This window comes from Magnolia sinica, chromosome 6 (assembly GCF_029962835.1).
Source record: "Magnolia sinica isolate HGM2019 chromosome 6, MsV1, whole genome shotgun sequence".
Lineage (NCBI taxonomy): Eukaryota > Viridiplantae > Streptophyta > Magnoliopsida > Magnoliales > Magnoliaceae > Magnolia > Magnolia sinica.
This window is the reverse complement of record NC_080578.1, coordinates 11,770,636-11,790,722: the sequence shown is the minus strand read 5'-3', so window position 1 is coordinate 11,790,722 and position 20,087 is coordinate 11,770,636. Positions and strand designations below refer to the sequence as shown.

The 20,087-nt window shown below is 41.0% G+C and overlaps 1 protein-coding gene across 1 annotated transcript in view; it reads right to left on the bottom strand.

Moving 5' to 3' along the window:
• Positions 1–258: 258 nt before the first annotated feature.
• LOC131249489 (uncharacterized) overlaps positions 259–20,087 on the bottom strand; it is a 38,884-nt gene continuing 19,055 nt past the window's right edge. The window contains exon 2 of the mRNA XM_058250299.1: positions 259–1,859. Coding sequence (XP_058106282.1) covers positions 690–1,859 — 1,170 coding nt within the window. The 3' untranslated portion in view covers positions 259–689. The remainder of the gene's footprint in view (positions 1,860–20,087) is intronic.

The window sequence follows — 20,087 nt, the reverse complement described above, 5'->3', positions numbered from 1 at the left end:
GTTGAAATAGGACCATTGGGTATTTTACATTTTTAACCGTCCAATTACATGCCTACCAATCTGAATTTTTTGCTTGAATCACTTAGTATGCCATGTCTGCAAAATTTAAGTAATTTCAAAGTGCCCGCATATCATCCATCAGTCTGCCAGAGTATCAATAGTGGAGATGCATTGCCAACTTTCCATATCTTGATTAAAATAGTAAATATGAAATATACCACAGCTGGAAACAGTACCCACCATCACCAGACTCGTGGAGAGCTGCAGAGAAATTCCATTTCGAAAAATAAACCCAAAAAAGATTAAATTTTGAAAAAAAAAAAAAAAACATGTTTGCTATGAATGGATCCATTGATCAGTTGTTACACTAAATAACAGCACTTAAGCATAACAAATCCCAAAAATTTTAAAAAGAAAAGAAATGAATTACAGTCAGAAAAAGAAAGAAAGAAAAAGCTCACAAAAATTAATAAAAAAGAGCATAGGATGAAAAAGAAGTAGAAAGGAGAAATCTGTAAATACAAAGAAATTGCATCCCCAATTCGCAGATCGAAGTAAACAGAGAATTTACCTCTGATGAGCGTTGAAACGTGCTGAGATCAGCTCTGATTCGGTTCGTCATGTCGCCAGATCGATGTCAATTCGCCTCCGATTCGCATTGAAATGCACTGAAATTCCGGTCCGGTCCATTACTTAGGGAGATCGATGAACTCGGCATCGGACACTGCCGACACCATGTCGTCGTCTTCGATCGGCGCGGGCAGGTTGAGATCTATGAAGCTGTCGGCGAACTTTGGAGAAGCAATGGCGGGAGCGGGGGGAGCAGGATATGAAACTGGAGAGGAAGCAGAGGCGGTAAGATGAGATCTCTTGTGACCGCCGAGCGCCTGGCCCGATCTGAACACCCTGAAGCAGACAGGGCACTGGTGGATCCTCTGATGGTCGGTAGGGCCCACATTTCCAGCGACTGGGATCGATTCTCGAGCTTTCATCAGAGGGGGAGGAGAAGGGACCGATGAGGAAGAGCAGCCCTTTATCTTCTTATGACTCGCTCTGTGTCCCCCCAATGCCTGGTACGAGCGGAACACCTTTTTGCATGTCCCGCACTGGTGCTTGCTTCGGCGCCTTGGGCGGAATTTCAGCTCTTCCGGAGATTCTTCTTCTTCTTCTTCTTCTTCTTCTTCGTTTTCTTCTTCAGATTCCTCGAATGCTTTGATGCTGCTATCTCTCATCCAAATATCCCTGGAAAGCATCATCAGACAGAGGGCGACGTCTTCTTCAGGTATGGTGTCGGATACCGAGCTCAAAGGCTCGGGCTCGAGCTCGAGTTCGCGTTTGGGTTTGACCTTGAGATTGAGCTCCGAAACGGTCGATCTGCGCTGCCTCTTGGATCGTCTGTGGCGGACCGGGTTCTTAGACGACTCGGTCTCGCTCTCTCTGTCCTGGACTACACAGCCGGCGTCAGCAGCAAAAGAGAACTCAGGATCCACGAGCCGGAAGCTCTTCTTGGGGTTTTCTCTCAGGCCGTAGTAGAGAGACTTCCCTTCATCTTCCTCTTCTTCTACTTGCTCTTCTTCTTCCGACGACGAGGAAGAAGAAGAAGATGAATATTCATTCTCGTTCTGGATTTCTTCTACTTGGATTTTCCTGGCTTGAGGAGAAGGTGGGAGGGGGCTCACGTGAGACCTCATGTGACCACCCAGCGCTCTCCCATTTGAGAAGCTTCTAGAACAGAGCTTGCAAGTATGCTTTTCCATGGCAGATAGATGATGAAGAAGAAGACTAGATGGTGATGATGAAGGAAGATGGAGGTATTGCTGGAGTCTCTCTCCCTCTTCTAGCTTGCTTTCTATATATCTCTATCTCTTCTTTTCTTTTCCTTTGATTTTTTTTAAAAAAGAGATTATAGGAAGTATGGAGAGAGTGGGAGACTAAAAAGAGTAGGTGACAAGCATTCCTCCACCAAAAAGACTCCACACACGCACCCAAAAAGAAGCGAGAGAGAGAGGAAAAGGGCGAAATAGTTATTGGACTTTAATAGGTGCTTTGTTTCGGTAATTACACCCCAACAACAACGCTTCTTGTATTTTTTTAAAGCTCGACTTTGGAGGGTGAAACAGAGACATGCAGCATGCAAGGCTACCCCTTGTTTGTTCGGCACTCGTTTGATACTCTGGCTGAGTGAGATGGTTCATACTCATCCACCCAGCATTCGTTCACGTGACATACACTTTACTCAAACCAAAAGGGCTAGCTTGTGGGGACCCACTGTACATGGGTTGCATTTTTTTCGTTTTAACTGTCCACCAGATGCCCAACAAACATGCAATTGCCGACTAGTTTAGTATAGTTGTCGGTTCCTGACCCAGCTGAAGTGGAGCCTACCTTTTGATGGTTTGATTTTAGTTGCAATATGTGGGTGCATGTGTATGAACCATCACGTTGCCAGTGTATCAAAGTTTTTTTTTTTTTTTACTGTTTATTTATTTATTTTTATTTCTTGAAATAAATAGGCCCGGTTGGCACACGAGGTCCAGCTGAATGAGAAAATGGCTTTGGTGTTTTTCTTTTATTTCCCAGCGTTGTTTGAAGAGAAATGATGCTGTGGCCTGTGTATGGAAACACTCCCGTACACCTTTTTGCATTTGTAGTTGTTGGCATCCCTGTCACCTATCTGTACCATCCATTAAGTCCAGTCCACTCCCATAGGCTGCCTTGAAAAACCCATACTGATCAGGTGATCTAATCTTCCAGTCAGTGGCATGAAAATGGATGGATAAGATTAATCGTAGAATTTGTCCATTCAAGGATACTTAGAACCATCCGATTGCTTTTATTTTTGAAGTGAAGTGAAAGAAGAGTGAACTGAACCTAATGGACGGCCCAGATAGATCTTGTGGACGCCAACAAATCCAAATGCAACTTGTGCACGAGAAGGTTTCCATATACTAATCCCACTGGATTATTTCTCTTGTTTAGATGCGAAAACACTAACGTGAGAGACAGCACACCAAGTTGGACACGTGCCTCAACGGCCGTGATCGGGACCATCACATGGGTCCCACTGAGTGGATATCTCTTCCAATTTCGTAAATTGGACAATCCTGCCCATCCGACTCGAGAACCTGGACCGCTGGATCGTGAAAGTTTTCTACTGTAGCTAATCCATGTTTGGAAGTCCCGAAAAAACCATCCAGATGATGGACGCTGGTTCCGAGTCTCCAAATAGTAGGAATTACCAGATGAACAGTCCAGATCACGGACGGACAGCTCGAGTCGAATCCTTGATCCAACACGCGCGGCAGAGTAGGGGTACTTTTGTCTTTCCCTACCTGGGGGTATTTTGGGGAAAATAGATTCGTGGCTTGCTTGTACAAGTCAAGACCTTTGATCGGTTTGTTGCAACGACGGAGCAAGAAGATAAACCACGTGGTCGCGAAAGCAGTTGCTTTTCTGTGGGTTCGCTGGGAAGGGCTAGTTCGCCCCTACTGCCCCCACCAACTGCTGATCCAGACCGTCCATCGTGTAGCCTACCTCATTTGGCCAACATGGTAGGATCAATTTGATCTTAGATCCTTATCGCCCACCTGCATTTTTAAATCCGGACCGTTATTAACTTGTTTCAAGCACACATTTCACGGACGATAAGGATCTCTAATCATTCAGATTTTCCACATCACACTAACTATGGTGTGCCACTCTAGATGAACGGTCTAGATCACAAGTTGTAGGCCATGTCTGTTACTTTATCTGGTCGCCAACTGTAACTGTTGGATCTTTTGCACCAGCGCATGCCGGCCTTGGCTTTCTTTAGCTTTGTTTATTACTGGAGCACGTCTACAATGCGCCTTGGAGCACGGAAAGTTCCTGCGCACATTATCTCCCTCCATTTAAAGATAGTTGGCGGGTATCTATAGACATATTCCAATTGATTTTCCAAAAGTCCATTTCTAAATGGACGGTGAGATTCTCTACCACTCTCGTTGGATGGTGGGAGATATGTGCGCACCGATTCTCCATGCACACTGAGCGCAAAGTCTCATCCCTTGTTTTTTTTAGTCTTTTATTTTTGTTTTCTTTTATTTTTGGATTTTTGATGAAACGAATGGTGGGAATCGAAACTACCCGCCACTGGCGGTGGAGTTTTCTATGGAGTAAATGCCGTTTGGTTAGGAGTCTGGAAATGGACCGAGTCTTCATGGAGCTTCTACCAGTCACGTGATATGTCATGCACTCACACGTGCCTACAGAAACACGAGTACGCGCTAGCGATGGTGCCGAAGCAGCTACCATACGTGTGCCATTATGTACATGCTTCAACGTGCATTTACTGCCTTTCATCTGCACGTGCGTCGGAGGAGCTGGCATACGTGTGTTATGAGCGTTATGTACAAGTTTCGATGTGCATTTACTGTCTTTCATCCGCACGTGCCCATAATAACATTAACACTACATTTGGGTATTGATCATGGGAGCGGATTAGGTGCTGGCCCGGCCTCACACAAGAGAGTGTGGCCCTTACCCTGGGACCCACCTTGATGTATTTATTCTAAATCCACACCGTCCATCCGTTTTTATGGATCCTTTTAAGGTATGAGCCAAAAATTGAAGAAGATCCAAACTCAGGTGGACCATATATAGGAAACAGTGGTGATTGAATGCCCTAGCATTATTAAAAACTTCCTGGGCCCACCGTAATGTTTATTTCCCATCCAACCTGTGGATAAGGTCATGTGAACCTGGATGTAGGGAAAGAATAAACATTAGCTTGATCTAAAACTTATGTGGCCCATTAACGGTCAATTACCACTGTTTTCTATGGTATGGTCCACCTGATAATTGAATATGCTTCAATTTTAAGCTAATGCCATAAAATGATCTGAAAAAAAACGGATGGACGGCGTGGATATAGAATAGAAACATCGAGGTGGGTCCCACGGTAAGGGCTGCACTTAATCGGCTCCCATTTATCACATACGTTTTGAGGTTTGGTAGTTACCGTACGTCCAAACTCTACGGGGCCCACCCCGACGCATGAGTGCCATCCAACCCGTCCATTACATGGACCCTTTAATTCCAAAATCCAAGCTGGTCCATAACTCAGGTGTCCCACACCTAAGGGAACAATTAGGGGATATTAGGGAAGGGACGGCCACCATAGAAACTTCCAATGGAATGTGGGGTCCAACGAAACTCAAGTGCTCCAGAATGAGGCCCTGACCGTCGGGCCCACCTTGACATATGTGTTGTACATCCATGCCGTCCATAAGTTTTTCCTCATTTTAGGGCATGGTCCCAAAAATAAAGCAGATCCAAATCTCAAGTGGACCACACAGTAGCGATTGAATGTCCACCGTTAAAAACTTTTCTGGTCTGTGTGACCTTATCAACAGTTGTATTAATAAACATTACGACCAGCTCTGGGACTTTTTTAACGGTAGGCATTCAATGACCTCTGTTTCCTGTGGTGTGGTTCACTTGAGATTTAGATCTGCTTCCTTTTTGGGGCCATGCCCTAAAATTAGCTGGAAAAACTGATGGCCAGTGTGGATCTACAAAACATACACCAATGTGGGCCTCACGAACAGGGACTCACACAATTTGCATTCCACCCACACAGGTGGGCTCTACACAGATGAATGTTCGTCTCCCATATTGGTGGTCTGTGGTGGCTGGGCAACGTCAGCCCAAGCCCATTTATCTATTGGCATTGAAATCTGGGCTTGGACCCAAAACGCTGGACGGTAATCAAAATCCAGGCCTGTGAATGGGCCAGGCCCAATAGAAAATATTTCCAAATCCAATTCAACAAGTTGGTTTTTGGGGTCTGAAAATAAGCCCATTCCAATAGCACTGGCCCATCGATGGGACTGTGCACAGGAGTCGGGCTGTCCACCAGTCCGTCTCGGGTCGATCCTGCAGTTTCTGGACCACAGGTGATCGGGTTCGGTTCTTTCCGGTTAGGGTTTTTCAGGACCGGGTCTCTTTTTCTTAGAGCCCTGATGTGGATGGGATTATGTTTGGATGTGTCAAATAACGTTGGGAGTAGTCAATACGGACTTGGACGGGCTCACAGTTGGGTCCACTTCAAGTGAGGTCATTTATGTGGTCGGGTCCACCTGAATTGATGGATTAGGTTGTATGTGTTTAATGGCATTTTTGGTACACTGATCGTGGACGAATAGAAAATAGCTACTTGTTGACACTATGGGTTCATGCCGGTAGAACCGTACTTGCATTTGAAAATATTTTTCACCGTTTTACCGTCAACGATACGTCTTTTGTTATTAATGTAGTGGCACAGAAATGTACATATGCCTTTAGAGGAACAAAACATTGAATGATGTATTGCCGTGATTGGTGTAGTACATGAACGCATGTACTTCAAGCTTTTCTTATAACAATGTTGTAAATTAAATAAGGAAAAGCAGGATATATATTATGTGTCTTATTCGAATGTTATTGGCAGTTTAATGTATGTCATGGTATGTATGAGATCAAATATTTCACTGACAGTTGGTATTACGAGCAGATATATGTCAAACCCCGACAAGCAACATTGAGAAGTTGTGAAATGGCTACTTTAATACATTCGAGGTACAAAATATTATATCTTAACTTTGAAAAGACATGAGCAAAGTTAATAGGGTATATGGATTCAAACTACGCAATTAATGTAGATTCTAAAAAGTCGACTTTAGGTTACTCATTTGTACTAGCGGGTGGTGCAATTAATCAGTTGGATGTTGAAGGTTAAGTCCGTAATAGCTTTTTTAACGACTGAAATTGAATATATGACGGTGATGGAAGCGTTTAAAGAAAGTACTTATTTAAAAGGCATGATAAATTAGTCAAGGCTTCAGCAAAAAGCCATGCCAGTTAATTGTGACAGTGAGAGCGCTATCAATTTAGCTAAAAACTATGTTTATCATTTATGTACTAAATACATTGATGTTCATTATCATTTTATCTGACATGTGCTTAAGGAATGAGGCATAACTCTCAAAAAGATTCACACCAGCGTGAATCTGACAGGCATGCTCACCAAGGTGGTCTTTATAGAGAAGTTCAAATTATATGCAACTTCTTTGGGCTTGGCGATTGCGTAAAAGAGGACGTAGTGTGCACGAGAAGCGTTGATGGATCTATGATGCAAGGTAGAGATAAAAGAATACATCAAGAAGCTACACGTTTGATGATTGAAGACGTGGTGAAGATTGTTATATTTGATGTCTTAAATCTAATCAGATACAGGGCATGTCTATGCTATCGACGGACTGTTCGATGTCACCTTTGATGGCATTAACAGTGCTTGATCCCATCGAGATTTTTTAGTTTTTTCTCTAGTTGGTCGTTGGATTATCAGGGCATTCTTTTGATGTTATCGGAGTGTGTTCGAAGGCACCCTTCGATGCCATCCAACATGGCTTGATGCAATTGAGAATTTTCAAAAAATCATGTTTTGTCTTTGGACAATTGAGATGTTATTTCGATGCCATCGATGTGGCTTCGATACTATCGACAGATTAGTTTTGATGACATCGAAAATTGTTAGATGCCATCGACAGTTTCCGCACAATTTTACGCAGAGTTTTGATTTTGCGGGATTTATTTCCGATTTTGCTTGGGATCCTTCTATAAACTATGTTGTTCGAATTGAGGAAGCTATTTCTCTTTGTAACTTCTGCTTTTATAGTGATCATCTGTCGCTTTGCACCGTAGTTTTTTCCGGCAAGAGATTTTCTATGTTAAATCACCATGTTATCTTTGTATTTACTAGGTGATATTGGATTACTCTCTTAGGTAAATTTCTGTGAGCTTTCAACGGTCCCTCAACTCTACAAACTTAGGTACAGTTCTATGCATTTTGCTTTTAGCTGATGATGTCGCCGAAAGATACCAGGTGAACGATATTCTCGCCGTGCGTGTAGAATTTTGTTTGTCATTAGTATGTAGTGGGGACATTTGACAGCATCTCATTAATTGACATGGGCATAACGTGCCAGGACAGGTGTAAACACGTACACAATACACATGTGTGCCAATTTACAAGCCGATCAGTACAGTACAGACAGCCACTGCACACATGTGGAGAAGCTCCAAGCATTGCAAAGAAGAGTGCATCTACCGCTCCTGGTGTGTACAGTGCGCACCATGTGCCTGAGTGGGCGCAAGCGTAAAACACGTGCCATTCACGTGTACTCATTTACATGGCCCCACCTGCATATGTGTGCAACTAATCCATCTTATTTAGAGAGATTTGCATGGTGTTGGTTGCAACTGTAATCTGATCCAGTGCCTCTGAAAACAAGGAGCTGGGCGCCTCCTTGTCATTGCTGTTTTCATTGCATTCAAGCACCTTATATTAACCGTTCATTTGATTGGGCAGACAGCGAGTGGGCCACGGTCCAAAAATCACACTGTTTCGGCATAAGAATGGACACTAAATAAGACTTAAATTAATCAATGGATCACATTCAATGGGGCCACCCATATGCATCAAGGATCACTACATTTGACCGATTGGTGGCTACCAGATTGACAGCTTAAGTGAAAAAGTAGCCAATGGCCTGAATTCAGCAAGTGGATATCCATCGCTAAGAGGTTAGGACCATCCAATCAAATTAGATTTTGGGGATGTGCCCCATCTCAGGTGGGGCCGTGATCTGAACGGTTTGGATTGTGGCAATTATATGACACAGATACAATGGCTGTATGCCTGGGAAACGGATTGGCCACTCCCCCTGCCACCAGCCAGTGGCTGATGGTCTATGCTCTGTGGCCCCCACCATGATGTATGTATTTCATCCATTCCGTCCATTGATTTTTCTAGTTCATTTTAAATAATGATACCAAAAATTAGATATATCACAATCTCAAGTGGACCACATTACAGGAAACAGTTTTGAATGAACAGTGACCATTAAAAACTTTTTAGGGGCCATAAAAATTTTGGATCAAGATGATCTTTGGTTTTTCCCTTCATCTGGGTATGTATGACCTAATCAACAGATTGGATGTCAAATAAACAGTACAGTGGCCCTTAGGAAGATTTTAATGGTGGATATCCAATCGCTATTGTTTTCCTATGGTGTGGTCCACCTGGGATTATATCCCTCTCATTTTTAAAACTACAATCTAAAATGATCTTTAAAAATGGATGAACGGAATGGATGAAATAATTACATCATGATGGGGCCCACTGGCTGGTGGAAGGGGAGTAGCCAATCCGTCTCCGTATGCCTGCGCTTCCACGGACCACGGCTGCTGGATTGTTTAGATTACTGGATCGCGTCTTACCGTAGGTTGGTTTTACAAGTCTTGCGGTTTTCACATGTTTGGGTGAGGTCCCTCTCGCTCTCGCATGACTTGCGGAGAAAAAGTCCGGTGGTTTGGCTAGGTGCGAGTGGAACGGAATATTCGACGGCCCTGATTTACGCAACCGCGTAAAACACCCAAGCTTTGTTTTGTGGGGCCACTATGTTTTATATGTAAATCCACCGTCTTTGGATCTGGCTGATTTTTGTATTTTCAATTCACCCCGATAAGTTACAACTTGATAAATAGTGGGGATTGAATGCTCACCGTTGAAAACTTACTGATGCCGCACAAGTGTTGGATCAAGATTATATTTGTGTTTTACCTTATGAAAAGGTTAGATGGCAAATAAAATATCATGGTGGGCATTCAATTCCCACTTCTTCTTTTTTTTATGAGGTGTGGTCCACTTGAAGTTTGGATATGCATAAGTTTTAGACTCATGGCCTAAGATGATCCGGCAGAACGGATGGACAGCGTTTATGGAACACATACATCATGGTGGGGGTCACATAGCTTGGACCACGTCGTGCCACACAGGCAATCCCCTTCCCATTGTTCCCTGTAGTATGGCCCACCCTTACGGGGCACCTGTGACCCTAACCTGTATGGGTCCATAAGAATGTCCGTACGAGATCCACTCTATCCATTGATTTGGCCAAATCATTTTAATACATGAGCCCATAAAAGCTAAAAATAAAAAAACTCAAGTGGGCCACACCACCGAAACAGTTGGAATGGAAATGCCCGTTGTTGCAACCTTCCTGGGCCCCACCCAGATATTTATATTCCATCCAACCTCAACGGATAAGGTGATTCCCACTCAGGGGAAAAAACAAATGTCAACCTAATCCCAAACTTCTGTGGCCCTGAAGAAGGTTTCAACGGTGGTCGCTCAATCTCTACTCTCTTTCTTTTGGTGTGTCCTGCTACAATTTTAAATCTGAGTTTTGATCACTACCTAACATGTGTTTGTGCAATCACTCAACTTTAAGTGTAAATAACACATACACCACGGTGGGCCCCCAAAGCTTATGTTTACATGAGCTTTCTGTATATTCACGTCCCAATTTAAACACTTCAACTCATGGTCCACCAATAAATTGACGGTAGGAAATAAAACTGATAGTATCTCCATTTCACAGTTGGCAGATTGGTGGACATTTGATGGATGGTTGAAAATGAAATTTAAAAAAATAAAAGTCAATGGCCAAAGTCAATCATAAAAGGTCCACTAATCAGATGTTAAAAATGTTAAATCGACATGATTTTGTAGCACGACCTATGCACAACAGGTCCCTGAATTTGGACCCTTTTTTTTTTCGGTTCATGTATTCAACATCTGAGTATATGCATATGAACCATCGCACTCTAACAGAGTATCAAATTACTCCCTTTCCAAATTTTCTCGCAGGAATCTCGCGTGACCAAACTAAAATTCTACGTAAGTTAGAGAGAGAGAGAGAGAGAGAAAAAAAAAAGAAAAAGAAAAAAGAGGAAGATTGCATGGTCGAGACCTTCTAATTTGGAGGACTTTTTAGGAATGTCCCATCCAGGATGAGGTCCACCAGATGAACGGTCAAGATCTTGCACCACGGGACCCACGTAGTACCAACTGAGGGCCTAAGGACACTGCACTTGCCCTCCGGTGTAGGAGGATGTAACTCGTGCAGTGAAGTTTGTTGGGCATGGCCCTCAGCGAGGCTAGCCAAGGTAGCATTCATGTGCAGCATAGAAGCCGTGTGTAGAAGGGCCCAAGATGGTAGATTCCCTACCTAAAAGTCAAGCCAATCCACTAATCAGGTGGGCCAGACACGTACAACAGTTGTAGACCATTCGATCCTTTTGCAGCCATTTTGTTTGACATGTCAGCTCATCCGATTATTGGACCCGACTCACTTTCGACGCGGATTGCCTGGTGCCGACACACCACTGACGTGGCAATGTTCTGTGGGGCCCATCATGATTTATGTGATATAACCACACCATTTACCCATTTTGCTAGATCATTGCAGATCTAAAGGTCAAGTGTACCGTTGAAAGCTTCACAAGGCCACCAGGATGTCTATTTGCCATCCACGTCCAGCAGACATGGATGAAGGGAAAACAACAAAAATCAGCTCAATTCAAAACATTTTCAATGGTTGGCTTTCAATCCCCATTGCGTTGTGTGGTGTGGTCCATTTGACCGTTGGATCTGTCTTATTTTTGGGCTCATGTCCTAAAATAATCTCATAAAATGGACGGATGGTGTGGATATATCAAATACATCATGGTGGGGCCCAAAGAACTTTTCCACGCACGCGATCTGCGTCCTCTGACTTTGGACCGGGAATCTACATGTGGTTTTTTACTTTTTAGCTTGATGATGGCCCCGCGATATACATAGTGCGTTGCACACAACACGTGTAATCAGACAGGACATAATGAACGGCCCAGATATCTATAGATTATTGACTAAAAGGGTGATATGACATCAGAGAGGACTTTTGGTTAGAATTGGTGCGCTTCAGGGTTTTAAGTGGAGTGGACGCGTATTTGGTAGTGAACCCAACAGCACCTAACCACGTGGTGTAAGAACTCTGTGGGGCCCTCTATGATGTATGTGTTTTATCCATGCCGTCCATCAGTTTTTCCAGCTTATTTTGGAGTATGAGCCTAAAATTGAAACATATCCAAAGCTTAAATGGACCACACCACATAAAACAGTTAATAATGATCTCTGCCATTGAAACCTTCCAAGGTTCACACAGACCTGTATGAAAGGGAAAATACAAATATCAGCTTGATCTGAAACTTCTGCAGTACCAAGAATTTTTCAACGGTAAGCATTCATTCAATCTGCACCGTTTCCTCTGGTGTGGTGCACTTGAGCTTTAGACATGCTTCAATTTCGATCTCATGTCCCAAATAAGCCGGATGGAGTTATATTTTGGTGGGTTAAGAGAAACTAAATATGATCTACGGTTATTAGGTGACCCGCACGTACACACACGTACGTGGGGTAAGATCTTTTACTATAGTTATTTTGATGGTCTGGCCCACCTGATGAATTTGATCAACCTGTTTTTGCAACAAGAGACGTTCGCGATGTAAGCGGATTAGGTGAGACCCAGACTCACCCCCAAGACGGTACGGCCCTTACCGTGGGACCCACCTTCATGCATGTATTCTATGTCCACGCCGCCTATCCAATTTTTAATATAATTTTAGAATATGAACTCAAAAATGAAGCAGTACGTTAGGAGAATAATGTAGTTGTCCATTAATGGGCCACACAAGTTTTTGACGAAGCTGATATTTATTGTTTTGCCTTTGTCCATGTTCATGTGATCTTTATCAACTGGTTGGATGGAAACTGAACATTACAGAAACATTACAGTGGGTCCTTCAATCATTACTGTTTTTTAATGGTACAGTCCACGGGAGTTTTGGATCTGCTTCACCTCTGGGCTCATAGCTAAAATGATAGGGATCGATGGCGTGAATGTATAATAGATACATCAAGGTAGGCCCCATGGCAATCACCGTGCCTTCTTTGCTGAGGCCCAGGGTACTCCATTTGTGATTGTTTTTTAACCATTGGTTTTGTTTATACTTGTTTTTGGCACAACTATTTGTACGATGAGATGCCGCCATGTGTTGGTTTCATACACTAAATGATAGGTGGAATTCTTATCAACACACACTATCATTGTTTACATATGATTTGGTGTATTCAAATAAAAAAAGACTGTAGCAGCTGTGCTATATGTGGTGTAAATTAACTTAAAAAAAACAGTTACAAGCATACATATTAATGGAAGTATTAAATGAAAATTTTTATAATAAAAAATATTATGGACAAAAGCAAAAGTTTTATTAAAGCAGGGCTTTCTCATAATTAAATGCTAAGATCCCACCAAATGAGATACTATCTAGCTTTAGATGTTGAGCCTTATCAAAAGCAATTTTTCATGTGATGTCAAAACTAAGTGATGTAAGGACTCTCTCAACTTTTCAATATGCGAGTTTAGAGTATTCTAGCTAACACATGGTAGATTCTTTATCATACAATGGCCTCACAATATAGACAATGTGTACATGAGAGAAACAAGGAAATTTGCACAATACAATGTCTAAATTTATCATGATGTTAAAAACCACACAAGGCCATTGCATCATAAAACTCTAAAAAATCAACTATTTACAAAAAGCTCCAAACCTCATGCCATTATCATAAAGCATTGCTTTTTTTTTTTCCGTCTACCAAAGACATTTATCTTTTTATTAATTTATTTTAGTTTAGCCCAACCACTGCTCATAGCATGGGTCGGTAGCTAGTTCTTAGTTTATCTTCCACCATTTATCCATGGCATTCCGTTAGATCGTAAGGAAGATTGCTCAATTTTGAATAGAAGACTGCGAAGCTTTCCTGCTATGTATTGGGTGATTCTGCCGGCCATCTCGTTAGGAAGCCTAGTTCCAACCAAGCGACGAATAGATAATCAAATCACGACTGTCTTGCTAATAGGCTATGACCTCATTGGCCATCTCACCACGAAGTCCGATTCCAATCGAGTAAAGAACAGATTATTAGAGATCCACCTTCTATCGGTCGTCTCCAATGAGACCCGATTCTAATTGAGTAATGAACAAATAACCATCTCACAAATCACAACCGTCCCAATACGAAGTTTAGTCTTGATTGAGCAACGATCATATTGTTGTTCATAAAGCCAATCATGCGTGCCATTATTATAAAAATCATCATTGGAAAAATATACATTCAACTTGTATATGTTTTCTCCATCATTTTTACTATTGAACTTTGTCAGCGAATTACGTTGATAGGAAAAGTTTAGAAGTCCGTAAACTCATGTATATTGTGACCCGGCAAAAACAAAAAAAAAAATTCATCCGAAAATGTTAGCCTCATTTCATTTCGTTAATTGCCTGAACATAATACAACTTTAGTAGCCGGAAGGATTCTTGATCCTCTTTGATCTAATCTATCTTAGTGAAGGGGCTACAAATAATTTAATCAACCTTTGAGTCAAGCAAACTTTGGTATACCTTTGCATTCTACTCACACACCTACATGCAATCTTATATAAGTGATTGTTTGATTGAATTGAAGTGCAATAGATCTGTTGCCAACTTGAGATAAATGTGTGAAGTCCGAGTTGTACATTGACTGCTGCTCAGCTAATCCGTGAAAAGCTTCATTTTTTATGTTGTTTTTTTTTACTACCCGGCCCGTACCTTGTTAGGAACGGACAGGAGCTTTGATGAGCCCCTACCTAGCTAGGAACAGCCTGGAGCTTTGAGCGGCCACCGTGATGTATGGGTTTTATCCACACTGCCCATCCATTTTATGATATCATTTTAGCATGCAGTCCCAAAAATAAACAAGTTCCAAATCTCAAATGGACCACACTATAGGAAGCAGGAAGCAAGAGTGATAGTGACATCCACCGTTGATACCATCCAAGGGTCCAGTGTGATGGTTAATTTCCATCCAACCTGTTCATAAGATCACATATACCTAGATAAAGGTAAAATACAAATATCAGCTTGATCCAAAACTATTGTACCCCCAAAAGCTTTCAATGGTATGTGTTTAATCCCCACTGTGTGGTCCACTTGATTATTAGAACTGCTTCAATTTTGGACTTATACCCTAAAAATGGTAGGGCAAAATGGATAGACGGTGTGGATAAAACCCATACATATCGGTGCTCCCTCAGAGCCCCCTGTTCGTTCCTAGCCTGGGACAAGCAGGGTGGTACCCAATCCATGTTCTTTTTTTATTATTATTACAGTAAGATTCTAAATGGTGGGCCCAGAGTCCCATGAATTACTTGGATGCCAGATATGGTTATGAACTTGCAAAGAGAAAATGGTTTTTCAAAGACATGTACTTCACGTGCCCATGTCACATATAGGGCAAGCAGGGGTTATTTTGTCAATAGCCGGCTCCTCCCTAAGTTCCTTGTAGAATAAGCTTACTCTACAAGGGTTGTATGGGTCCCACTATGGTATGTGTGTGGTGTCCATCTTGTCTACCAAGGTTATTCCATGATGAAAGTTGGGATCCCAAAAATAAGGTCAATCAGACCATCATGTAGGGCATCATGTTTATTTCGATCCGAGTTTTAGAGTAGTTGTCCATTATTTTTCTATGGCGTGGCCCACCTAAAATATATAAAGTCTAATTAATGTACGGGTTGCGGTGGGCCCCGTTAGGAAAATAGTGTACAGCAGTTGAACAAGCCAATAAGCAGGTAACAAGCTATTGGATGAATTTTACGAGAGTAATTAATAACTATTTGCAAGTATGTGAATAAATCTAAGAATAAGTTGACTTTCAAGGTTATGTGGGGCCCACTTTGATGTGCATATAGCATCTAACCTGTCCAACAAGGTTGCCCCGTGACGAAAGTTTGACACCCCAAAAAATAGGCTGATCCAAACATCACCTAGTAGATTTTTGGGTGGCCATTCCTTGTTTAGTTAGTATGGTTGGTCCATATAAATAGTTAGATTAACCTGATTTTTGGACATCCCATCATACGGTATACCTCACATAAGCAATAGTATACAAACAGGTGAATATGCATATAAATATAAATAAATTTCATATGTAGGTGAATATATAGTAATTCCATAATAATTCCATAACAGGTGAATTACATAAGTTCTAAAGTAGGAGATGGTTACCTTGCATTTTAATAGCACAGTAGGTAGAGCCATGTCTCCATGTAAAACATTCTTGATTGATGTACCAATGGAATCCTTTTAAGAATATGAGAAAATATAATGGATGACTTTTGTATTAAAAATAAATAAAAACTAGTAGATATCTGTTTATTGGATTGCTGGTCATTTCAGTGATGGTAGAAAATTAAAATAATCTACGGTCCAATATCCCTTAACTAGAAAAAAATAAAAGAAATAATAAAATAATAAAAATTGATAAGTTTCAATAGATGAGTGGACTCGATTGGTGTATGATTCTTTCTATGTAAAGAGGGAAACTTTGAACCATACACACCGGAACAAATCCATCTGTATTGGTATAAGTCAGGTCCGATCTAATTTAAATTAACTTAGAATTTAATCTGAACCATCCAAACTGCAAAATAAGGCTAAATTGGCCACTTGATTGAAGTAAAAATCTAAAATCTGCCACAACCTTTTCTCTTTCAGAAATTTATACGCGCCCATGCAATCAACGGCTAATTACTCAAGTATTAAGATCTAGAAGGAAAATTGAATTTCTGCTTCTGATGACGAAGATCCAATTATAATATATATTTTTAAAATTTTCTATCATCCCCACAACCATTCAATGAGATGATGTCAGGTGTCCAGAAACTTTTAAAAGCAATTATAACAAGCCATGTAGAATTTCAACCATCACCGGCCACTAACAACTTCTTTTCAAATATCCTTTGGGTTTAATTGAAGAAATGCAATAGATTTGATTTTGCGCCATCCAAGTTAGGGCCTAATAGATGGATAGACCCAACTGATATATAATTATTTCATGTCCGGATGAACCAAAGAAGGCCCAATAGGAGGCGTAGGTGATCCGGACCGTTAGAACCTTACAATAGGCGTATCTCGCAAACCGGAATGAGTTACTCGGTGTACCCAATATGATTTTGGGCTAGGAGAAGCTACTTTATCCAACCAACCTGGCATTGTCGGGTTTCCCGCTCTGAATTTGCGAGATTCCATCAAATCAACTGTCGAAAATCCATTTTACTTCTGTTTTTACTTTTTATAGTAAGCTTTAGTTTGTTTATAACTTTTTATCCTTTGAGCTTTGGAAGTTGTGTCCACTATAAAAAGTGCTTAGAAATTTTAGGAAAATAACATTGTTAAGCCAAATAGGATACTTAAATTTATTATTTATAGTAAGTTATGAATTTTAGTGAGTTTGATTTAGAGTCTGATTCGAGGACACTTCTAAGGTTTGGTATCACTATTTAAAGGGTTGTAAATTCATTTTTATTATCTATTATTGAAATTTCGAATTTATTTCTATTTTTTTTTATTTTTTCCTCATGGATTCGAGGAATCTCCGTGAGGAGTCTAGAGAAGTTTCGTGGATTCGGAGTAGTTATCCTTGAGGAAGACGGTGATCAACCTCATCATGTGCATCACTGTCTTTGAGAATAAGACTTGTGTAAGTGCAACGTCTTAGATTTTCACCATTTTAGATTTCTAAAAACCCTTGAATTTTTTTAATATAATTAATTTATATTATCACTTACTGACCATTAACACTCAATGTTAGTTTATACAAAGGTGGTACCTGTAACGAACCGCACAAATTCGATTAATCAACCATAGGAATCCAACGAATCCGACCAATTACTTAAACACCGAGTTTAGCCACATGATTTGGTCACACAGGGCTTAAATCTATCCGACCTATCGTTAATTAGTCAAGATAATTACAACTAAATAAAGACCTATTAAAATCCGAGATAACTAGTGGTCAGATCTTAATTAAAAAACCAAACTGACCATGTATTCTTTTAGCCTAAGAACCGACGGTTTATGATGATTATAATCGAATCGTTATTTTCGCTAGTTGCGAATAGGCCACACTATGAACTTAGCTAATCCAAACCCTTATGATTGTGTACGAGAAATCTCGCTACTTAATTCATTTCAGAAATGTCCTGATTATCCAAACAAGCTCTAGACCACTTGCTAGTGGACCACTAAACGCGAGGCTATAGAAATATATTTGTCTTAGTAGACTTGATGTCCATCATGGGACATCGAGCCGAGATCGCGTCTTGAATCGTTTAACTTGGACTCGTAAGTCGAGTGCTTGCGTTGTGTAAATACCTTATATGAAAATATGAAACTTAAGTGAAATAAGTCCGTTTGTTCTTCCACAAAGTTGTAACTTTCAGACTGTCAATTCATGACCAAAGTCCGGATACCGACTAAAGATATTTTTCCAAACATATCCGTATAACCGCGGCCCTGATCGACTATTGGTGACCGCTGAACAGACTTTTAATCGTATCTGTCAATCGGCGCATCCAAATGGCGGGCCGATCATATCTATACGTATATCATCATTAGTGCTAACTATCATACGGTGTATATCGATATGTATATCCCATAGTGGGCCCTAGAGGTTAGAAAAATCTTCCATAGGATTAGTATAATGAAAACCTAGCCCTTGGGGCCATTTTCATAACATCTAGAACTATATAAGGCCTCCGTTTAAGCACCCCATCTCTTCATACGAATTTTGCCTAATAAAAAAAGAAAGAAAGAAAGAAAGAGAGAGAGAAGAAGGGAGATCTTTTGAGTGAGATCTTGAGGTGTTCTTGATGGATTCCCTTCGATCAAGCCCTAGTTTCGACCGTTCTTCTACATCAAATCTATCTCACTAACGATCGGGAGGTAAAAAATAAACTCTACTTCCCAACCTACGCTTGTCTACATTAAATTGCATAAACCTCACCTAGTTACTTTGAAATTGGTGTAGGAATTGTCTTTCCCCAAATTCCTAACCCTAAGAGCTCAAAATTGAAAATTTCTTCTTAAAGGTGCGGACCATTATCCCCAGGTTACTTTTTATCGACACTTAAGGGTCCCAGTTAATGATTTTTTGTGGTGAATGTTTTATTGATTGTTAGCATGTTTATATTTCGAGTTTGATTGTAACATGTGTAGTTAGTCGTTTATTGATGTTCATGTGTTTGATAAAATGTCTAAATGATTGAAAGTGTTGATCTATTGATGCTGACATACTTGACGGAATGCCTACGTAGATGTGTGGTTTTATTGATGTTCAAATATTTTATAAAAATGCTTAAGTACATATGTGGTTCTATCGATACTCACATGTTTGATAAATTGCTTAAGTGGTTGTGTTGTGCTAATGATGTTCACATATTTGATGAAGTACTTAAGTGGCTATGTTGTTAAATCAATGCTATAACGACATGATGAATTGTTAAGTTGTAGTGATGCTTAGGTTACTTACAACGTTGGGAAAGCCGGCTAACTTCCCAAACTAAGGGGTGGCTCAAGTTAGGTCGGCCACCCTAAGCTTGTTCGATCAACTTGGGTCAAACATGGACAACCGATAGTAAATGGACTACACGGGATGCTCACACCCAATGCCGGTTGCGCCGAAGTTCTCCAAGTCAATCGAATTAACCTAATAGTCGACTGATCATGTGTGTTCACAATGTATGAAAGCATCGAATAAAATCTAGGATACCATGTTTCCATTGAATGAGTCTACTTTTAACTGTTAGTGGTATGATTCATAAGACTCATGTGCCGGGCATGGTAGTATGGGACACCGTGTCCAAGCTGTTGGCCTACGCCAGGGTGACGAGCCTCTCCGTAGTGACCAATAAGTAATTATGAACGCTGGGGGATCGACGCTCACGCTTTCAGGCAATCTTGGAATGGTTTTTGTCTTTTTGGGTGTTTATAGAGGGTGTGTGACCTTGATTGTCAGTTTGGAGTCGCCACTAGCCACTTAATCTCAAAATCCTGCAGTCGGCTAGAACCCGCGGAATATGTAAGGTTGGAGAAATTCGAATATTTTCCTACCTTAGATTGGCTCCTAGTCTGCGATATGAGATTCCGAGTAAGGGACTTCGGTTACAAAGACGGTGATCGACCTCATCATATGCATCATTGCGTCACTTTTTTCGAGAATAACACTTGTGTAAGACTTCTATTAGGTGGGTAGGTGGGCCTTATAAGATCAATAGTTCAATAGTTCATATTGT